Here is a 20,237-nt window from a genome sequence, read left to right on the forward strand (position 1 = left end):
ACTTGAAAGCAGAAGCAAGTAGAATTTTGGAACTCTTTAGAGGCAGTTAGGAAATGTTTCCTTCTGGGAAACAAAGAAAAGAGAACACTCAAGGAGCCAAGAAATGAGATAGCACAGGTCGGTACCTGAAAGGAGAGAGAAATCAGAAATAATAGTGATATGAGATACAGTCCAAGAACCCACCATCAGTGATGTAGGAAACCATCTGTTGGATGAATCATTTAAAACTTTATCATAGGGAACTTGTCCTAAAGAACAGGAATGTGGTATCATTTAAAAAATGGCTGGAAAAATTCTAAGTTTTAGAAGAGTCACTCTGGTGAATGTGCAGTAAAGTGAGTGCTCAGGAAGCGTGGCCCTGGACATCTGCAAAGATATGTCCCTCATTGTCAATGAACTGGTATTCCAGTCTATACATCAGTATCGTGAGCGTACAGTCATTGTAATTCTGTCATCAAGTGTCAGGTTAGCTCTGGGTATGGTAAAGTCGAGTTTCTGGACCTGCAGGGCTGAGAGGAGCAGATTTTGGATCATGGCAAGATTTCCAAAGTAATTCTAATTTATACTTTTAAAAAATCCTCTTGATAATCAGGCTAGTCTTGTGAGCAGCCTTTTGTTTGCTTCATTGCATATTCCTATACCCTCCAATAGTGGTGCTAGGAATGATATCAATAAGCATTACTTTCAAGTTAGTTAGTTGGTAAAATAATTTACTCACTGTATGCACTCAAGAATTGATGATAAAAAATAGAAAAATAGAAAAATAGGTTTAGGAAATGTGTAGATTAGAGGTAAATGCAAAGTGTTCTTGCTGCCACTCTTCTGCCCTATAGTCATGGCAGACATTACCAATTGATAATAACGTACCTTCCTGCTGAACCTGGACTGGCTGAAGAATTATTCTGAACAAAATTAATCCAGGAAGCCATGACTGGTTTCCTGGTTTGGATCCATGTGAACTAAAACTCTGCCCTTTCTAGTTTAGATGAGTTGTTAGGGATTCTGGTCATCAAAATGACAGAATTCATCTGGAAAGGACCTAAAGCATGGTTTATCTTTTGAGTTTAATGTCATGGGGAAAGCTAATATGCTCTTTGACCAAAAGTCGTTGGATATTCTGACAAAAATAATATCAGACTGGGTAGATAGACAGAAATGATCAGAATAGATTTATCAAGACCATTAACACATTCACTGTTAAGACTTCAACCAGAACAGAATTTGCAAGAGAGCTTAGAGGTTATTACCAGGTTTTAAATGGCAGCTCTGCTTCTTACAGGGTATATGGTAAATTACCTAATCTCTCTTAATCCTCATGTGAGAAATAATATCCAATTCATAAATATGAGACTACCAAATTTGATAACACATATAGAGCGTCTTTTTGTCTTTTTTTTTTTTTTTTAGACTGGGTCTTGCTCTGTTACCCAGGCTGGAATGCAGTGGTGTCATCACAGCTCATTGCAACCTCAGACTCCTGGGCTCAAGCTATCCTCCTGCCTCAGCCTCCCAAGTAGCAGGGTTTACAGGTGCACACCACCATACCTGGCTAATTTTTCTATTATTTGTAGAGATATGGTCTTGCTCTTGTTCAGGCTGGTCTTGAACTCCTGGCCTCAAGCAATCCTCTCGCCTTGACCTCCCAAAGTGCTCACAGGCGTGGCCCACAGAATGTCTTATCTATAGAAAAGACCCAGAGATATTAGTCCCTTCTCATTTCTCTTGTTAAATATTCAACACCAAGCCAAGCCGAAACTCCTTGTCAAGTATCTCCAATCTCTACTTGAATATTTCTATTGATGGAAAACTCATTGTCTCACAAAGCACTCCATATTTTAGGTATTCTGATTATTTAAAAATTTATCTTTATATTGGATGGAAATCTGCTCCATAGAATAAAGCTTTGCTGTTGGAGAGTCTTCTGGATATTTGACAAAAAAAGTTTGCTCTGTCCCTGTGAATCTTTTATTTTCCAAGTTAAAGGATCACTAGTTCATTTATCTGTTCCTTAGATGACATGGTTTTCATTTCCATTATCATGTATGTTGCCTTTACTTGGGTCGCTTCTAAATCTGTAGTATTGATCTGATCTCTTTTTCTGTTTCTAGTATTAGCTCAAGGAATATTGTTTTTAAGGAATTTATGCTGTGTTTTATCCCATTGCATCAATCTCCAGTGTAGTACCACTTCCAGAGATATAACACAGAACTTCTTGTTTTCTTATTTCAATTTATAGAAATTATTTAAATTTAATAATTAATCATTAGTACATGTATGTCTCCCCCCCCCCCCTTGGTTTCAGGGCTTAGTTTCAGTGTGGCTCAGGTGTCTTGTAATGAAAACTTGATTAACTCACTTTTTGGGTTCACCCTCTTTTCTTGGGTGTGGGACCAAGTTTTGTCACTCAGACATTTATGATGGTGGTGTTGATTAACTAGCTGGCTCCTAAGCTATAATTATATTCCTCCTTCAATTAAAATCACATATCTTTGTTGCCACATCTAGTTATTGTGAAATCTAGCAATACTCATCGGATTTTTATTTCCCTCTAAGTAAACTTTCCCTGACTATTCATATTTTTTCTTCTGGGTTGTTCAACTGTTAGGTGTTGCTGTTATCCCATCGCTGAGTAGGACATTCTTCCTAAACAAAGATTGATCAGTGGGTACTTTACAATATTTTTGGTTTTGTTTCCTTGTATCTCATTACCTATAGTACAGTGATTAAAGCACATTATTATATTATCATTCCCAGGTTTTAGAATTTTGGGTGACTCATATACTAGAGCCGTACCTCTGTGACAGCATAATTGGTACCAAATAGAAAAATCAATCAACATAGGCTTTTATTTTTAAAGTGTGTCAAATGACAGGCTTAATTAATAGTTTTCATTGTATTTGAGCCAGTCCTTTACCCTGAATTTTTCAATCATGTGTAAACAATGCATAAACCTAATGTGATGTTTCTAAACATCATTTCAACCAACATGTATTTGGCATACTCATATTCTACCAGATGCTGTGTTCAGTACTAAGGTTTATTTCTGGATGGCCCTGCCTATGAGGGGGAATCAGACATGAAATTTCATTTTCTGAAAGTAAAGTGCAGACCACTGTGGTCAAGAAACTTAGGGTTCTTAGAAGATGAGCACCTAGTGCTGTGGGAAAGCATTCTAGAGGAGATGCTCTTTGGTTCTGTTCTTGCCTGTCTACTCCCATTTAGTGCTATACACTGAAATTTTATATACTGCTCAAGGCTCTGCTCAGATGCCTTTTCTGCCACAAGAGTGGTCCTCAGACCCCAGCCCTATATATTCTCTCCTTCTTCCAAACTTCTGTAGTACATAATCTGCATTTTCCTTCATAGGCAGGTCACTTTATACCTCAAGCAAGGTAAGGTTATTTGCATACGTGACCACATTTGCTCCCAGTTGCTTCCATAATGTCCACTACGTATTAGTTTGATTGGGAGGAAAGTATATGTTAGGTAGAGTACCTCTGTCAATCAAAAGGAATCGAGTTCTATTTTGATCTAGATTGCCAGGAGTATTATATTTTCAGACTCAATATTTTCATGCAAAGCCACTGTTCCATCAGTTGCTTTAAGGGAACTCAGTTTTATATCCATAGTCAGTTGATTGCCTATATACAAAGTATACTTTAATGTTGAATTAGGGGATTCCAAGGTTGCTTTTATAAGTGAATATCTATGGACATATTTTTTTCCCTTATAAATATTGCACAGAAACCAAGTTACTCTATTTTGTGAAAAGAACTTCTAATATTCTTTAGGCGTATGGGAAAAAGACCTCAGGTTAACTTCCTTAAACAAGAGTGTCATGAATTAGAAGACTACTTGTTGAAACTGAAGATCACTTTCTACTGAGTCACCAAATATTGAGCAATAGGATTTATATCAATATGCCTTGTGAAATTGGCAAGTTAAGGGTTGTATATTTTAGATAGAAAAATGTTATGTCCCCATAGGAGTGTCAAATATCATGAGGGTTTTCTGGAAATAATTGAATTCAACCAATATCTCAGTAAAATGCAAGCAATTTCTTAGTGGTTTTTTTAGTCTCTGACAGTCAGCCTAGCTCCTTAACTAAAATTTAAGCAGAATAAAGTAAGTGAAATTCATTTCCATGTGACTCAAGCATATTTTAAAAGGAATAACCAAAACAAATAGATTCAAATTAAATATATTGGAGCCATCCTCTTAGTGCTGCCTATGTGGTGGATACTTCTTAGGTGCTGTCCCTTGATAAGCTAGGGTTTGTTCATTCAATCTTACCAAAGATGAATGGTGGAAAATTTAGAGTTAATAAATGAATAGGTAAATATTTCAAGAAAATAATAGAAGAAATATAGCACTACCATTTAATATTCATGTAGCAAATCTTTCTTGAGTGCCTTTAATGGTACCTAGAGAGTAATATGGGCATTGTTTCAGCTTCTTTTGAGTGAATAGACTAGCACTTGTATGTAATTCTGTGCACGTGTATTCCACAAGTACTGACTGTCTCCTATGCAGTGAGCTAGATGTGCTGTTTTATGCACTGCACTGGATGCAAGGGCTACAGTGGAGGGCGAAGTAGACATGGCCCCTGCCCTAGAGAGCTTGCAGTGGTAGAACCAGACATTATTTCAGTAGTTATACAAATAAATATGTAATTGCAAATTGTGCTCAGAGCTACGAAGGAAAACTACAGTATACTACAGTGGTGTGTAATAGAGATCCTGAGTTGGTTAGTGAGGGGCTGGAGAATGGTGGACAAAGGCTAGTCAAGGCTTCTCAGAGGAGGTGACATTGGAGTTAAGCCCTGACTGGTGAGTAGGAGTTCGCCACAAAGTGGGGGAGGAAGCACATTCTAGACTAAGGTTTTCAAGGGTGCTGGAGTGGGAAGGAACAGGGAGTTAGAATTTATTGGACTGCAGTGATCACGTCACTATGAATATGTATATCAAAACTTTATGCTGTACACCTTAAAAAATATATATGTGTATATAAAGTCAAACAAGGCCAGAAGGGTTGGTGAACATGGAGGGAGAGGAGGCATACAATTTGAGAGAGGGGAGAGTGGGTCAGGCAGACCTTGTTGGGTTTTGGTCTCTATACCAAGGACAATAGGAAGCCTTTGAAGGGTTTTAAGTGACGGAGTGACGGGATCAGCTTTGTGTTTTCAAAATGATCCCCTCAGCTGTGGTGGAGAGAATGGAAGGGGCGGGGGGTGCAAGTGGAAGCTGTGGGGTCATCCAGGTGAGAGACATGGATAGTGGCTTGGATGCGAATATGGCCAGGGTATGCCTAGACATTTGTTGAATGAATGAATAAATAAATCTATGGATGCAGAAGACATGGAGCTTGACCTAGTTAAAAAGCTACAATTGGAGGATTTTTAGACCAACACTGATGGAGCAATACTTTCTCTTGGATTATTTAAAGTTCGGTTTGACTGAAATGTAAAAATCTGTTAAAATAATGCCTTTTTATTTGGTGATTTTTTTTTTTTTTTTTTTTTTTTTTACCAAACCAAACGTAAATTAAATGACCCATAAAGATCCTAAACAGATGTGTGGTTCAGAGATAAATTATCATGATGATATATGTGTATATAGTAAGTGGTTTATGATACATATTACACATTCTTGGTATGTGGTTTTATATGATAAGTTTTCAGAGTGTCAAGACTTTGGAAAATGCAGCTAAAAAGTTTCCCTTTGGACAAATTGGCAAATAATTGTGTAACCTGCTACTTCAGCTTTGTATCTTGGGAATTATAATATTATATTGTCCTTTAACTCCTCAGAAATAATCTCCTCTGTCATGCAGCTATTCCCTATGTACCCTGGAGGTGACAGATAATCATAATAATGATGACTAAAACATGCATTGGGTTCTCCTCCCTGTCGAGACCTTCCTTCCCCTTGAGCAGTTCTCATCCTCCCACTGGCTCGCAGTCAGTTCTGGCTCCTTCAGCTCCACAAGCTGTAAAAACATCTTTCAGAGTCACGCCGGGGGGAGAGAGCTTCCACTGAACACTCCAGGGGAGAACTGAGTCAAATTCTCCCAACTTCACATCACCCCCTGGAGGACTTTTCCTTATCCCGAGCCTCAGAATAATGAGTGGGAAATAGACTTCATTTTTTCTGCTTTATTTATAGCACCATTGACGAATTCTGATTAGCCTGGGTCTAATTCTGCAGGTTTTGTTCCAGGATTATCTCTTGATTGGATGATTGTGTATGTTTGTTTTTTTTTTAAAAAAAGATAAAAATTTATTTTATTTATCAGCCTATTTAGTCACTTATTAGATAAAATAGGGAAGTTTAATATTAAAATTACTCTGTCATCTAGAATCTGCACACGAGGTTGTTAAAAATGCGTACCTAGTGAAATCATCATAAAGCCCCTTGAGAGGTACTTTTATATGATGTAAAATGTAACATAAAATGCAGTTAAATATTTAAGAGTATCATTCTTTAAAACTGTGCCCTGAAAATATCTGTGTGATAGTATGAGTTGCTCTTTTTAAAACTAATAAAAATGAATGATGAGGTATCATCTCTTCCAAAAGAAGTTGACTTCTTCTCTTCACTCCTTTGTTAATAACATATACGATGTGTGAGACGATGACTCTTTTGTCAAGTAAAAATGATGATGACTTAATTTCATTTGTACCAATGCAATAAAGAAAAAAACTGTGTGAAACTTTTTACCTTTAGTTCATAAAAACTGAGGTAGTTTTCAGTAGACTATGTATAGCCTTACATATAGTATAGACTTACATATAATTGGTGCTAAATATTTGTTGGAGAAATGAATGCACAGATAAATGAATATGTGATATCCCACATGTATACATAAATATACCAACTGAATGTTGTTTAAAAAAATAAAAATTACAGTTTAACTGGTTAAAAAAGTTGTATCTGTAGTTCTCTTCATTTGAAAATGTGAAAATGAAGTGACATGTGATTTTTTTAAAATCCCATGGTATTTGTAAATAAATGAAATATTTCAAAATGGATACACTGTTCTCAGAATAAATTTCATGTATATATAACTTTAGGAGATCAATGACCAAGTCCAAGTCAGACCAACCACGGTCATAGTGTCCTGCGTTTTGGGTGTTTTTCCCCACTTTCAAAATGCTGCGCTAATGTGATTATCTGTGATATGATTATTGTCTTTTTGTGAAATGTGAGTCATCTCAAGTAACTTGTTTTGAGTATGATAATGACTCACTGAGAAAGCCTGAAATAGTGTCTAGTTTCTATTAGACCCCACTGCTCTCTGGTTTTATCAGTATGGTTTATTTAAATGTCTCTGCATCTAAAATGTATATTTGTTTCCATGATTTTGAAGGAAAAGTTTCATTTCATTAAGAATATATGCATAGTGAAATACTAACAATGATATCTTTTAGCAACTGAAATTCATAATCAGTTTAATTCTAAGGATGACTAGAGTACAGAAATCCTTTCTGAAAGGCTTATTAATACTAAAGTTTATGCATTCTGTGAAGTTTAAATATCTATTTTAATTTTTTCGAAGAATCTACTGAATGTGTGTAAAGTATTGCATTTATTCATAATTTTGCTGTAAGTTATACTATGCTATTTTAAGAAAAAACCCTGAAATTATGAATGATAATCACAAAGGGCTAAGGTTTTCCTCAATATGGTTTTTGTTTCTGTTTGAGACAGTCTTACTTTGTCACCCAGGGTGGAGTGCAATGGCACATCATAGCTCACTGTAACCTCAAATTCCTTGAGCAATCCTCCTGCCTCAGTCTCCCAAGTAACTAGGACTACAGGCATGTACCACCACATCTGGCTGATTTAAAAAAAATTCTTTTTTTTAGAGACGGGGTCTTGCTATGTTGCCCAGGCTAGTCTCAAACTTCTGGCCTCAAGTGATCCTCCCACTTTGACCTCCTAAAGTGCTGGGATTACAGTCATTAACCAAAGTGCCTGACCCTCAATATGTTTTATATATTCTATATTTACTTGTAGAATTCTCTCCTTTAATTTGATTGGCTACATTAATATTAGCATCTTATAGTTCTAAAGTGCTTTACAGCTTGTAAGGTTCTTTTACAGAAATTGGCTTATTGATGGATGCAGGTGATCTAGGGAGGATAAATATTATTCCCCCCCCTCCTCATGTCAGGTGAGAAAACTTGGTCCCCTTAGCAGTCAGCAAGGAGAAATATTTCAGATGAAAAAGAAAATTGTGCATTTCTTTTTCAAAACTGAAATTGTTTAGGAGCATGGATGAAGAGAAGAAAAATAATAAATAAGTCTGGGGGAAATATGCAAATTAGTTCATTTCTTTTTTTTTTTTTTTGAGACAGAGTCTCGCTCTGTTGCCCCGGGCTAGAGTGCCGTGGTGTCAGCCTAGCTCACAGCAACCTCAAACTCCTGGGCTCAAGCAATCCTCCTGCCTCAGCCTCCTGAGTAGCTGGGACTACAGGCATGTGCCACCATGCCTGGCTAATTTTTTCTATATATTTTTAGTTGTCCAGTTAATTTCTTTCTATTTTTAGTAGAGACGGGGGTCTCACTCTTGCTCAGGCCGAACTTCTGACCTCGAGCTATTCTCCCGCCTCAGCCTCCCAGAGTGCTAGGATTACAGGCGTGAGCCACTGTGCTCGGCCTAGTTCATTTCTTTAACTGTAAACTGTTTTTGTTTTTTCTTTCTATAGTGATAACAGCTAATATTTAGTTAGTGCTATGTGCCAAGTGTGAACCGACTCGTGGAATCCTCATAACTATGGTGTTATGTATCAGTAGGTACTATTTTGCCCTGATTTTAGAGACCAGAGAACTGAAGAACAGAGGGGTAAATAAAACCACTAGAAAGTGGCAGAGCTGGGACCCAAACTCAAACCACTGGTCTCTGAGTGTGTGTTCCTAACCGCTATGATTAGTGGTGTGCTGGGATAAAATAGCTTTCCAGGGGAGTCCATCAAAAAAGCCCACATTCCATGGCATAAATATTCCCATCCTGGACAATTTTAAGCTACCAATGGTTTAATAGCCAGCTTGGAAAATTCCTATTTACCAGTCACTACTTAAGTGCCAGCTTGCCCTAGCACACCTGCTGATCATCCTACAGGGCCTCTCTGTGCTTTTAGGCAGTATCATCGCAAAGGTGGGCTATTCAATTATTATTATTTTAAAATTGACTTGATTGAATTATGATTTACATACAATGAAATTTACCTATTTTAAGTGTACAGTTTGAAGACTCCTGACAAATGGATACACCTATGTAACCATCATCACAATCAAGATATTTTTCAATCACAAAGTCTGGTCTTCATAAATCCTTTTATAAATATGTAGCTGAATGTTGCAGCCTTAGCTTCTACAAAAAGCTGTAGTGATAAAGAGGATACATTCAATTAAAACTCTCTTTTTAAGTTTGATTTTGAGTTTATGATGCTAATAAACAATGACATTTAAATCTTAGATTCAGTTCCAAGATTTAAGAACCATTTAGTACTCCACACAAAGGCATTTACTCAGCTATATGAATAAGTTTTCACTTTCATTTGATATTTGAGTATATTTTTTAAAGCTTGAGTAGTTCAGATTGGCTGTCTGGTGCTCTAAACTCAAATTAAGTACTTTCTTCTTTACTTTATGCCTTATAGAACTGCCTTCTTATTGGTGGACTTTCTGGAAACTAATTATTAGTCAAATAAGACAATATTAATTTATTGATACTTTAAAAAGATTTGCTTTTTCTTTTCTTCTTCTTCTTTTTTTTTTAAATAAACTTTCTAGTATTGAACACATCTCAAGTGGCTTGAAAAAGCAGGGCTGATTTTTAAAAGTTCATTTCCTAAAATTCCAGCAGATGGCACTCTTACAAAGCCTAAAGAAGTATTTCCTTGGTACCCTATAGTTGTTTTTCTAGGCGATTCCTTCCTACTGTGACCTATTTATAAATCTGTTTGTTTTGGATGATAAAGTTTGTTTTTTTTCTGATAATCAGAGCCATATGTGCTATTTGTTGAATGTTTTTTAAAATGTGCAAGAGAAAAAATAAAATATGCTCCAAACCCTTTGCTAATCCCCAAGAGATAACCACTATAACAGTTTAGCATATATACAGTATTTTCCAGACCTTTCCCTAGCATTTATACACATAATATATGAATTTAAAAGCAAAATTTTAAATTTATAAAATGTTATATTTTAAAATAATTATAAACAATATTTTTGTCTTTCGCTGTCTGATAAAGGTATCAGATTTTTCTTATGCGTTCTCCTTAAACATAGACCTTCCACTTCTGCAGTTCATTACTTGCTGCATGCAATGAGATTTACACATCTGTGTTGAATTAGGGTTTGTAGCCCAGCGAGTGAGGGCTGGAATCTCATGATAAGGATGTTACTGTGGTTTGAATGTTTGTGTCCCTCCAAAATTTGTATGTTGAAACCTAATCACAAATGCGATGGTATCAGGAGGTGGGGACTTTGAGAGGTGATTAGTTTATGAGGGCAGAGCCCTGGCGAATGGGATTAATGTCCTTATAAAAGAGGCCCCAGAAAATCGCTTTGCCCCTTCCACCGTGCGAGGATTTAGTGAGAAGGTATTGTCTATGAACCAGAAAGCAGGCTCTTACCAGACATCGAATCTGCCTCCACAACTGTGAGGAATAAATTTCTGTCATTTATAGGGCACCTAGTCCATGGTATTTTGTTACAGCAGCCTGAAGAGACTAAGATAGATGCTGTGCTAATGGCATTTCTTGTCAGTGAGAATAGGGCCAGGTAAACTTACATAAAAAGAAATCTAATGCTTCCTTTGTCAAGTGAAGACTATGGGATATTCTGTCTGAGATATCATCAGAAAAGGACTGTTGTTTGGTTCTTGCTGGCTGTTCCAGGAAATCCTAGCTATTGGAGCTTCAGTAGAAAATTTGGTGAAATCACTAATTTTTTCTGAGGTGGTCTTTTCCTCCCATGGTATGGCAGCTGACTTCTCCCAGAGCGTGTAATCAAAGAGGCCGAGGCAGAGCCAAAAGCCTTTTGTGACCTGTCCTTGGAAGTCATACACTGTCACTTCTTCAATAGGCCTGCTGTCTGTTCACTGTGGGAGGGAACTACACAAGGGCATGAGGACCACTGGGGCCATTTTGGAGGCTACCACAAGAAGTAATCAATGTACAGATGGTATTTAAAGCCATGGGATTAGATGAATTTACCTGGGGAGGGAGTATGGAGAGAAGACCAGAGGATTGAGCCAGCATTCAGAAGTCACAGAGAGAAGCCCGAGAAAAAACTTCCAGTGCAATGGTGTCTCTGGAAGGCCCATGAGAAAAAATATTTCCAAAAGAAGGAAATGCTGAGAAACCAAGATACCCGCCAAGAAATGAGCGCTGCATTTATACTTATGCAAAACCCTTTCTGCATTGAGTCTTGCACCATTCGGATGTAGTTACAGAGAAAACAGATGTTATTTAAACGGTTACTATTTGCAGGCACTTTTGAGTACCAGGGAAATGGCATCATTTATTACTTGGGGGCTATGCACCTTTTTAGTAAAAGACCACGATAATCTCTTTGGGTTTGAAAGGTAAAGGTCTCCAGGGAGGTGTGCTGGAAGGTGAGGGCTAAACAGATTGCTGGATGCATAATGAAGTGAGATGAATAGAGTACCTCAAACCACTAAAAAAAATACTAAAAGGAAGAGTGACTGAGAAAGCTGCATACTGAAGCAAGTCAGTTAAAATGGCGTGAAAGCCCTCCACTGGGTTTCGCACCCAGCTCTGGGATTCCTCCAGGCAGGACTCCTCCCTCTCCCTTCTGCTCCTTTGTCCCTCCTTGCTCACCAGTTCCCTGGTTTCTTCACCCCATTTTGGTTCCAGTATGGGAACCACAGTAAATAATAGGACATGAATATTGAATACTTTCTAGAGCCAGTACTTTCTAAGTTCCTAGTGTTTTATGTATATTACCTCATCTAATCTTCACAAAACCCATGCTATGAAGCAGGTACTATCATCACTGTCATTTCCACTTTAAGAAACTGAGGCACACAGAGATTAAGTTCCTTGCTATTAAGTAACAGAGCCAGGGTTTGAACCCAGTCTGGTGTCAGAGCACAGGCTGTTAATCGTTAAATCCTATTCTTGTTTTCCTTTTAGGGTTTTGAATTTGGCAATTCAGATTGAACCATCTCCTCAGGCTGAGACTTTCACTGCCTTCTGCCCCAACACAGACCATGGATTCTGTTATTGATTTGTGGGTCTGACACACCCCCCCCCCCAGTAGAAATCCCACCCTGGGCCTCACTGCTGCCAAATAGGAGAAAGTAGAACTAGGCAATTATTTGTTCACACCCCTGTGTCTTTTCACACGCATTTGCCCTGTTCCTTTTCTCCCTAGTCTGCCTGGCTGGTTTCTGTGTGCGGCATTTCATTGCCACCTGACAAATTGTTCACTTCCTCCTCCGTGTGTCCTTTGAACTTCTATTTGACCTATTTCACTGTATCACAATTCCTGACAGATGTCTACCTCTGCCCTCAACTGTGTCCTCAGGCAAAGAACAGATCTTATTCTTCACTGAGTCTCCAATCCAGCATACTGTAGCGGCTCAATAAGTGTTTCTTGACTGCACAAAAGAAGGTGTCAGAAAATCCTCTTTAGCGGGCAATATAATCTTGCTACAGCCTTGATGGGCTGATGTAAAAAGGATAGAATTTCTAAAAGAATCTTCTTAATCTCCCACCCTGACATCTTTGTCTCAGTGTTTATCTACTTTATTATTAGAATGTCAAAAACCTCTCTCTATGCCCTTGACATTATTGTTGGAATCAGGAAGGCACACATTTCACATCATTGCCATTCATGTTTTATTAAAATTAACTCTATTAAAACAACACTACTTGATCAAAGCTCTGTGATTAAAAAATTGTTCCAGGTCAACAGAAGAAAGTTCATTAAAAGACTACTCCAGGTCCAGGAAGATGTAGGGTAAATTTTGTTTGTTATAAAGATAAATGTAGCCACAATGACTTATGATTAAAAATTGTTTCAGAAGGGCGAAAAGGACTCAACGTGCATAGGAAATCCAAAGAAAATGAAACAGAAAAAACAGAGATTGAACAAATATAGCATCTCACTCTGAAAGGAATAATTTCTATTTGTAAATTTCTCGTTCTTAATGAACCAATCATAGGGCAGATCTTGTGAAATTTTACATTAGTTCTTCAATTTCCTGAACTTGGGATGAGACCACCTCACCGTTCACCATCTCCTGCACAACTGTCTTGATTTTTCGTTTTTTGGTTGGGTCTAAAGATAAAAATGAAATAAAGGGGGCAAAAGTTAATATTAATATTAAATATTAATCCAAAATTGGCTGTTGTTTAAGCTTCTAAATTAGGTGTTGGCTGATACATCAAATTTAAACTTTCAAGTGTAACTTTTACATTCTTAAAAAATGTATTTCATCCAATGAAAATAAAATGTGTTTATATGCAGAAATGAAAATATTTTTCTTTTTAAGCATTTTGAAGCTGGTTATGATGCTCATAATATCTTGTTGCAGAGTAGGTTTTTTTTTTTTTTTTCCCCTTCTAGGCTTGCTAAAAGTTTTAAATACAGTGCAGACTACTCATTTTGCTGCAGGAAGGTATACATGTTTTTCCTTGGCTCAGAATATAAATATACTTTAAATTTAAATTCTTAAGAATAATGCAATAGTCAATGAGATCTTACCATTTTAATTGTTAATAAATGCGATTCTGACTTATTCTAAGTGATTCTTAGGGACTCTGCATACCTTTAGAGGAATCAATTGACTGTGCTTGAGATTTGGAGTCGGCCACAAATAGAAGAGTCTCATCCAAACCATCACTGTAAGAAAACAAAGGAGATGATATTAGAAAGTGAAGCAGCCTGGCAATTAATGAGAGATCTGGTCTCAGAAATTAGATTTCCCAATTTACAGCCCTGAGTTCTTCCCATGAGTCCAGACTGATAGTCCTTTTAGAAAGTTTGCTAGCGTAGGTGGTTCAGATGGCTACCATTCGATGTGTCATTCTTTGCCTGGGGTCATTGATACCAGAAATTGAATGGGTGATTTTTCTAGTACATGGAAATACTCCTTTACACTGTGCCTCTAACTGTGGTGCCTTTGCTCATTGCAGTAGTTTATGAATTATTAAGATAATAGGTAAAAACACTTTGCAAAGTGTAGAGCACTTAGCAGAGCCCAGGCATATCTTTACTAGATTTGTGGTTTTCTGTCAACTGAAGAACCATTCCTTCTATTGCAGCAAAACCTGCATCTCGTGTCCACTGTCCGTCAGCCCCTGAAGGTGCTGTCCACCTAATTGTCTATTCACCCTTGGGCCTCCCCGTCCAGCAGGCGGCGGTAGGTCTCAATCTCCAGCTCCAGGCGGGCCTTGACGTCCAGCAGCCGCTGGTGGTCCGTGTTCTGGCGCTCGGCGTCCGCGCGTACCTGCAGCAGCTGCGCCTCCAGGCTGCCGATGAGCTGCTGCACCTGGGACAGCTGGCCGCAGTAATCGCCCTCAGCTTCGGCCAGCGAGTCCTCCAGGGATTTCTTCTGCACGCGGGAGGGAAATGACACAGACATAACAATGGAGGGGACTGACAAGAGGAGGCAGCCAACGGTCTAACGTTATTTGGATGCGACGTTTCTTGGGAAGTTGGAATGATGCTGCGTCTCTGCGCGCGAGCCTACCATGGCGAGCTGGGACTGGAGCTCGATCTCCAGGTTTTGCACAGCGCGCCGCAGGTCGGTGACCTCGCTCTTGCTGGACTGAAGCTGCTCGGTGTTGGTGCTGATCTCCTTCCTGAGCTCCCCGCTCTGCAACAGCAAACAGGGCCGAGGGGACGCTCACGGGTCTTGCTGCGAATGTCATCAAAGCCTTCTGCTTTTGTTTGTCTTACCTTTTCAATGAACCAGGCTTCCGCGTCCTTCCGATTCTGCTCAGCGATGGTTTCGTACTGTGCCCTCATGTCATTGAGGAGCCTAGTGAGGTCCACTCCGGGGGCAGCGTCCATTTCGACGCTGACCTCGCCTGGGCCCCCCACTCGGAAGCTTTGGAGCTCCTAGGGACAGCACGTGAGAGAGAGAGGAGCCCATTGTGACTTTCCGTGGCCCCTAGGTACTTTTGGCATCGTGGGCCTTTTTCTCCACAAAAATATATTAAAAATTCTATTTTATGACTGCGTTGGTATAAAGATAAATATATTAATACAATATATTAAAACATTTTTACCTAAAAATTCAAATTTTTCTTCTGATTTTACACTTTAAGACATATTCTATGGGTCCCTAAAATTATCACAGGCCCTAGGGGTGATGGATAAGTTGGCTCTGCTTCTTGAGGGGCCACAGCCTTTACACAAAAGAAGGCCTGGAGTAGTCCCTGGGGGTTTCACCTACAGCTGCCAAACTGCAGGCTGCAAACAGTCCCTAGGTTTGCACACCGTTTGTACCGCAGTCACTGAAAACCCAGTAGACACTACTTCAGTGTCCATTCACACCAGCCTGCGATATACACACTGTAGCACCTCAGAGTTCTCTGTGTGTGTGTGTGTGTGTGTGTGTGCATGTGTGTGTATTACCCTGTGTACCACACACGCATACACACAGAAATCCAAAAGAAATGGCCATTTTAACAAGGAGATAATGTATCCTCCATATCTGTCCTAACTCCAGGTTTGTAAATTTGAAGTTGTAATTCTTGGGTCTGGGAGGAAAAAAAAAAGGCAGCTTAGTCTGGCTGTCCTAGGACTGACCTCCTCGTGGTTCTTCTTCATGTAGGCCAGCTCCTCGTTCAGGTTCTCAATCTGCATCTCCAGGTCGGTCTTGGACAGGGCCAGCTCGTCCAGCACCCGGCGCAAGCCGTTGATGTCGGCCTCCACGGTCTGGCGCAGGGCCAGCTCGTTCTCATACCTGAAAACCAAGTGCAAAGCAGCTTAGGGAATCAACACAATGATTTGAACAAGGCCCCTGCCATATTCAGGGTTATGTTGTTCATCCATCTGTGCGACTATTGAATAATAGCAGCATTGCAGTATATGAGGCAGTTTTTGTTTTTGGAACTTTTTTCTTTTCTTGTTTCCCCCCATATTTCACTGCTCAGTTGGAAAGGAGAAGAAAAGTGAAAAAATTATGAGGTGATGCTTTTCTACCAGCAATGAACCCCAATAGCACTGCATGCCAAGGGAACATCTCCCCGTTTGCTAGCTGCCCTGGCTATGAATAGCTGCAGCCCCTCTCCAGGTGGAGTTGCTAATGGCATCCTGAAAGCAATTGAACATAACATAATAGTTACTGTTTTTTACTTAACATTCCTCATGATTTAATTTAAAACACTGATACTTCTTTAGTAGTTTTGACCAAGATTTTACAGGCTTAAGACCATCACTGCTGCAACTTCCTGTGTGGAAATTTTGTGAGTCGAAAAGGAAATTAGTATTTCTTCCTGCTGTCTGTGAGGATGAGGCATGGGAAAGGAGGTAGGAATATAGAAATAAGTGCATGGTTCACCTTTCAGTTGTATGTGTCATCAGGAAAGCAACAGTTCATTTAACCCCCTGGCAAGAAATTATTAATACATTTTGATACATTGAAAATTGAGGTTGAGGACATTGGTGGAATTATGGTGTCAGTGGCATCATGAGTCAATAGCACATTACAAATACGGTCATCCATAGTCCTAGGTTTAAGCAGCTTAAAATTTAAGGACACTTAATGCAAATTGTGTTTGATTCTAATTACTTCCTAGAATACTGTATGTTGGATTTACCAAAACGCTTAATGCGTGGAGCATGTGAACTTCAGGAGATTTGAAATATTTGCTATCAACGAAGGCAAGAAAATAAGGAATGAGAAGAAATAGAGGGGTGTGTCAGTGATCATCAGTCTGTCGTGCTCACTTCATCCGGAAGTCCTCTGCAGCCAGTCTTGCGTTGTCAATCTGCAGGAGGAGCTGGGCATTTCCAATGTTGGCAGAAATGATCTGGCAAAATCGGGGGAGACACACAAAGTGAAATCCTAAAATAGTAGTAGTATACAAATATATTTTTGACACGAAGCTTACAGTGGTGGTGTCAAATGCTGTTTCATTAAAAGTTTAAGTCACTTTTCTAAGAAAATATATTTATCAAGTAATATTGAAAAATTAAGAGACATGCATTTCCTACAGAAAGATCGTGGAAATACAGTCACTTCGTGGCAAATGATAAAATGGAACTAAACAACCTGGGATGAGAAAATTGCACCAAGTATAGTCTGATTGAAAAAATATCTAAGTTGCAAGTGATTATCACTGTAAAATACTGTAATAGTAAAAAAGAAAAATAATTCCAAAATCCCCCCCCCAATCATCTTCTTACCTTATTCCTAAGGTCTTCAATCAGTGGGTAATATTTACTGTAATCACTCTGTGATGCAGGGTCTCCAGTCCCTGTTCCTCGTGTTTCATACCATTCTCGAATTTTGTTTTCTAGCTCAGTATTAGCTTCTTCTAGCGCTCGAACCTTATCCAGGTAGGAAGCTAATCTATCATTAAGATTTTGCATGGTTTGTTTCTCTGATCCAGAAAGAAGGCCTCCATCATTGCCAGAGATAATACCTAGGGAGGCATTTCCTGGGCTTCCCCCAAATCCAATCCCCAGCCCTCCAAAGCCACCTCCCCCCATGGCTCTCCCATAACCAGTGCCCAGTCCTCCTGCCAAGGAACTTCCCAGTCCTCCTGCCCAGGAACTTCCAGAGCCACCACCAAAGCCAGCACTAGAACCAAACATGGAAGCAGCAGAAAAGCCTCCCCCATGGCTGGCTCCAAAGCCAAAGGCACTTCCCCCATAGCCACTTCCAGCACTGGAAGCAGACATAACCCTGGGTCTGCCCGCTATCCCGCTCTGCGAGGACAGCCGCCGGGACAGTCCAGAGTTGCGCACTGAGAGCGAAATGCTGTTGCTTGGGAGATCCATAGCCTGGGGCAGGAGGCCACTGCCGGAGAGGAAGCAGTGTCAGCAAGCCGAAAAGGGAACCTTTTATAGGCTGTGAGATGGGTGTTGCAGTTGAAAAGTTCACTTTCTCCACTCAAAATAAGGTGCCTCCCCTACTCCCTTTTTGGCCAGCTTGACAAGTAAATGATTTATGTCTAATGAAAATTCATTGATATAGAAATAATTGGATAATCATTTCCATTAAATATTTATTATACTAAAAAGAAAGCTGGGTGGAGTAGAGTCAGGTTGTCATAAGGTATTTTTCTTCTCTGAATTACTCTATCGCCTGTCTTCTCAGCACTGCCCAGTGTCTTACACAGAGTAGGAAACCAACGAATGATTGTTGAGTGGAGAAATTAATAAATACTTCTTCCTGAGCCTTGAGCTTTTTGAAGTTCTTCACTCATTTTTCCTATTTGTTTCTTCAGAAAATCCAACATAAGCCATCCAATTGTGATCTCGTGTATCTTCTACTGCAATGTGGTTTCAGAAGCATCTGTGAAATGCACTGGAGAAGGTGAGGAATAAATTCATCTTCCAGATTGAAACTGGAATTTGAATTTTTGAGGATTTAAAAGCGTTGTCATTAGGATATGGCATGGTTTCTTTTTCCCGATTCAGAGGAGAAGACCTCTTAAACACTGAAAAGTGCTATTTTTGAGTAGAATATTATAGTCCTTTCAGCAGTTTTTTCTTTACATAAGAATTGACCTTTTTAGTAAACTCCATGAAATCAGGGGCCTTGTCTCATTGTTCAGTGCTCTCCCTCCAGCATATATTACGTATATTCCTTCAACAGACGTTGCCAATTAGAAAAATTAGCCGGGTGTGGTGGTGAGACACCTGTCGTCCCAGCTACTTGGGAGGCTGAGCAGGAGGATCACTGGAGACCACGAGTTGGAAGTTGCAGTGAGCTATAAAGACGCCACTGCCCTCTAGCCCAGGCAACAGAACAAGTCCCTATCTCAAAAAAAAAAAATAAATAAATGAAAGGAAAAAGCTAATTTATATATATATTTTTGGTTATCCAGATAATTTCTTTCTATTTTTTAGTAGAGATAGGGGTCTCACTCTTGCTCAGGCTGGTCTGGAACTCCTGGCCTCCCAATGTGCTAGGATTACAGGAGTGAGCCACCACGCCTGGCCAACTTTTTCCCTTTAAAAAAAAACCTTTCTCTTTGAATTTCTTGGTGTATGGGCTGAGACCCAGAGAATGACATTTCATGGCTTATAAGAAATGATGCTGCAGATGGAATTCTGCAAACATGTAGGCAAATGTGTTTTTAGTTATAGCTTTGACCTGTAACCACATCTCCAGAGATCTTATAAAGCACAAGTTAAGCTTGTACTCCCCACACGGGAACTTGACATTGTAGTTATTAACTATTCACTCAGTGGTGTTCCCTACGCACCCCCCAGCCCCTTGCCCCCAAGACAGGGATTCTATTTTGCTGCCATAGAAATGAAAACAGAAGCTATTACTTGCTTACAGAGCCAAAGGGAGTGTGCCAAATTAAAAATTGTACCTTAGTGACATGGTCACATAATATGGGAATATGATTCACTTGTATTTTTGAACTTGGAACAAATTTTGTGCTGAAATGTATACTTTCCAACTCTAATGTCTACATGTAAATTTTGAATAATTGCTCAATATCTATACATTTTGTTTCCACATTATATGTTAATGTTTCTATGTATATTATATATTATCCGAGACTAAGCTTCTCAGGTAGGGAGACTATATCTAATTTATTTTTTGTCCTTAGTCCTAGCCTAGTGTTTGGCTGAACTTTATCACTACACTCCTGGAGTTATTTCAGTTGAAAGCACTTACTTCTTAATGAGTTTAAATGTGTCACTTAAGATTCACTTCATTTGAAAATGACGATGTCCTAATTTACTGGTATGCTTTGACCAAGATTTATTCTGAATTCAGGTATGAATGGGGAGCAACTTCAGAAGTTGAAAAGGGAAATATTTCTTCTTCAGTGGCTTCTATTTATTTTTTATTTTTTTTGGAAGGGAGAGGCTAAGTTAAATAATCAAGCCTCTGCTTTAGAGTTTTTAGAAATGAAAATAATTTTTTTTGACAGCTGTGTAAAATGTATAGGCAGAGGGAAATGCAAAAAAAAAAAAAAAGAAAGAAAGAAAGACACAATCTTGGGCTTGTTGGCAAAGTAATTACGTAAGTTGAGGCACAGAGGAAAATGACTAGAGCCA

The 20,237-nt window shown here is 39.1% G+C and overlaps 1 protein-coding gene across 1 annotated transcript; it reads right to left on the reverse strand.

Annotated features, from left to right (window-relative positions):
* Window positions 1-13,186: 13,186 nt before the first annotated feature.
* On the reverse strand, window positions 13,187-17,993 carry KRT12 (keratin 12). Its single transcript, XM_069482509.1, has 8 exons — window positions 17,397-17,993; window positions 16,938-17,020; window positions 15,795-15,951; window positions 14,940-15,101; window positions 14,731-14,856; window positions 14,372-14,592; window positions 13,807-13,880; window positions 13,187-13,316 (listed from the first exon to the last, which is right to left on the reverse strand). The coding sequence occupies exons 1-8, from the start codon at window positions 17,991-17,993 to the stop codon at window positions 13,219-13,221; spliced, it is 1,518 nt and encodes a 505-aa protein (XP_069338610.1). The 3' UTR covers window positions 13,187-13,218.
* Window positions 17,994-20,237: the final 2,244 nt, after the last annotated feature.

Source organism: Eulemur rufifrons, chromosome 9 (genome assembly GCF_041146395.1).
Source record: "Eulemur rufifrons isolate Redbay chromosome 9, OSU_ERuf_1, whole genome shotgun sequence".
Lineage (NCBI taxonomy): Eukaryota > Metazoa > Chordata > Mammalia > Primates > Lemuridae > Eulemur > Eulemur rufifrons.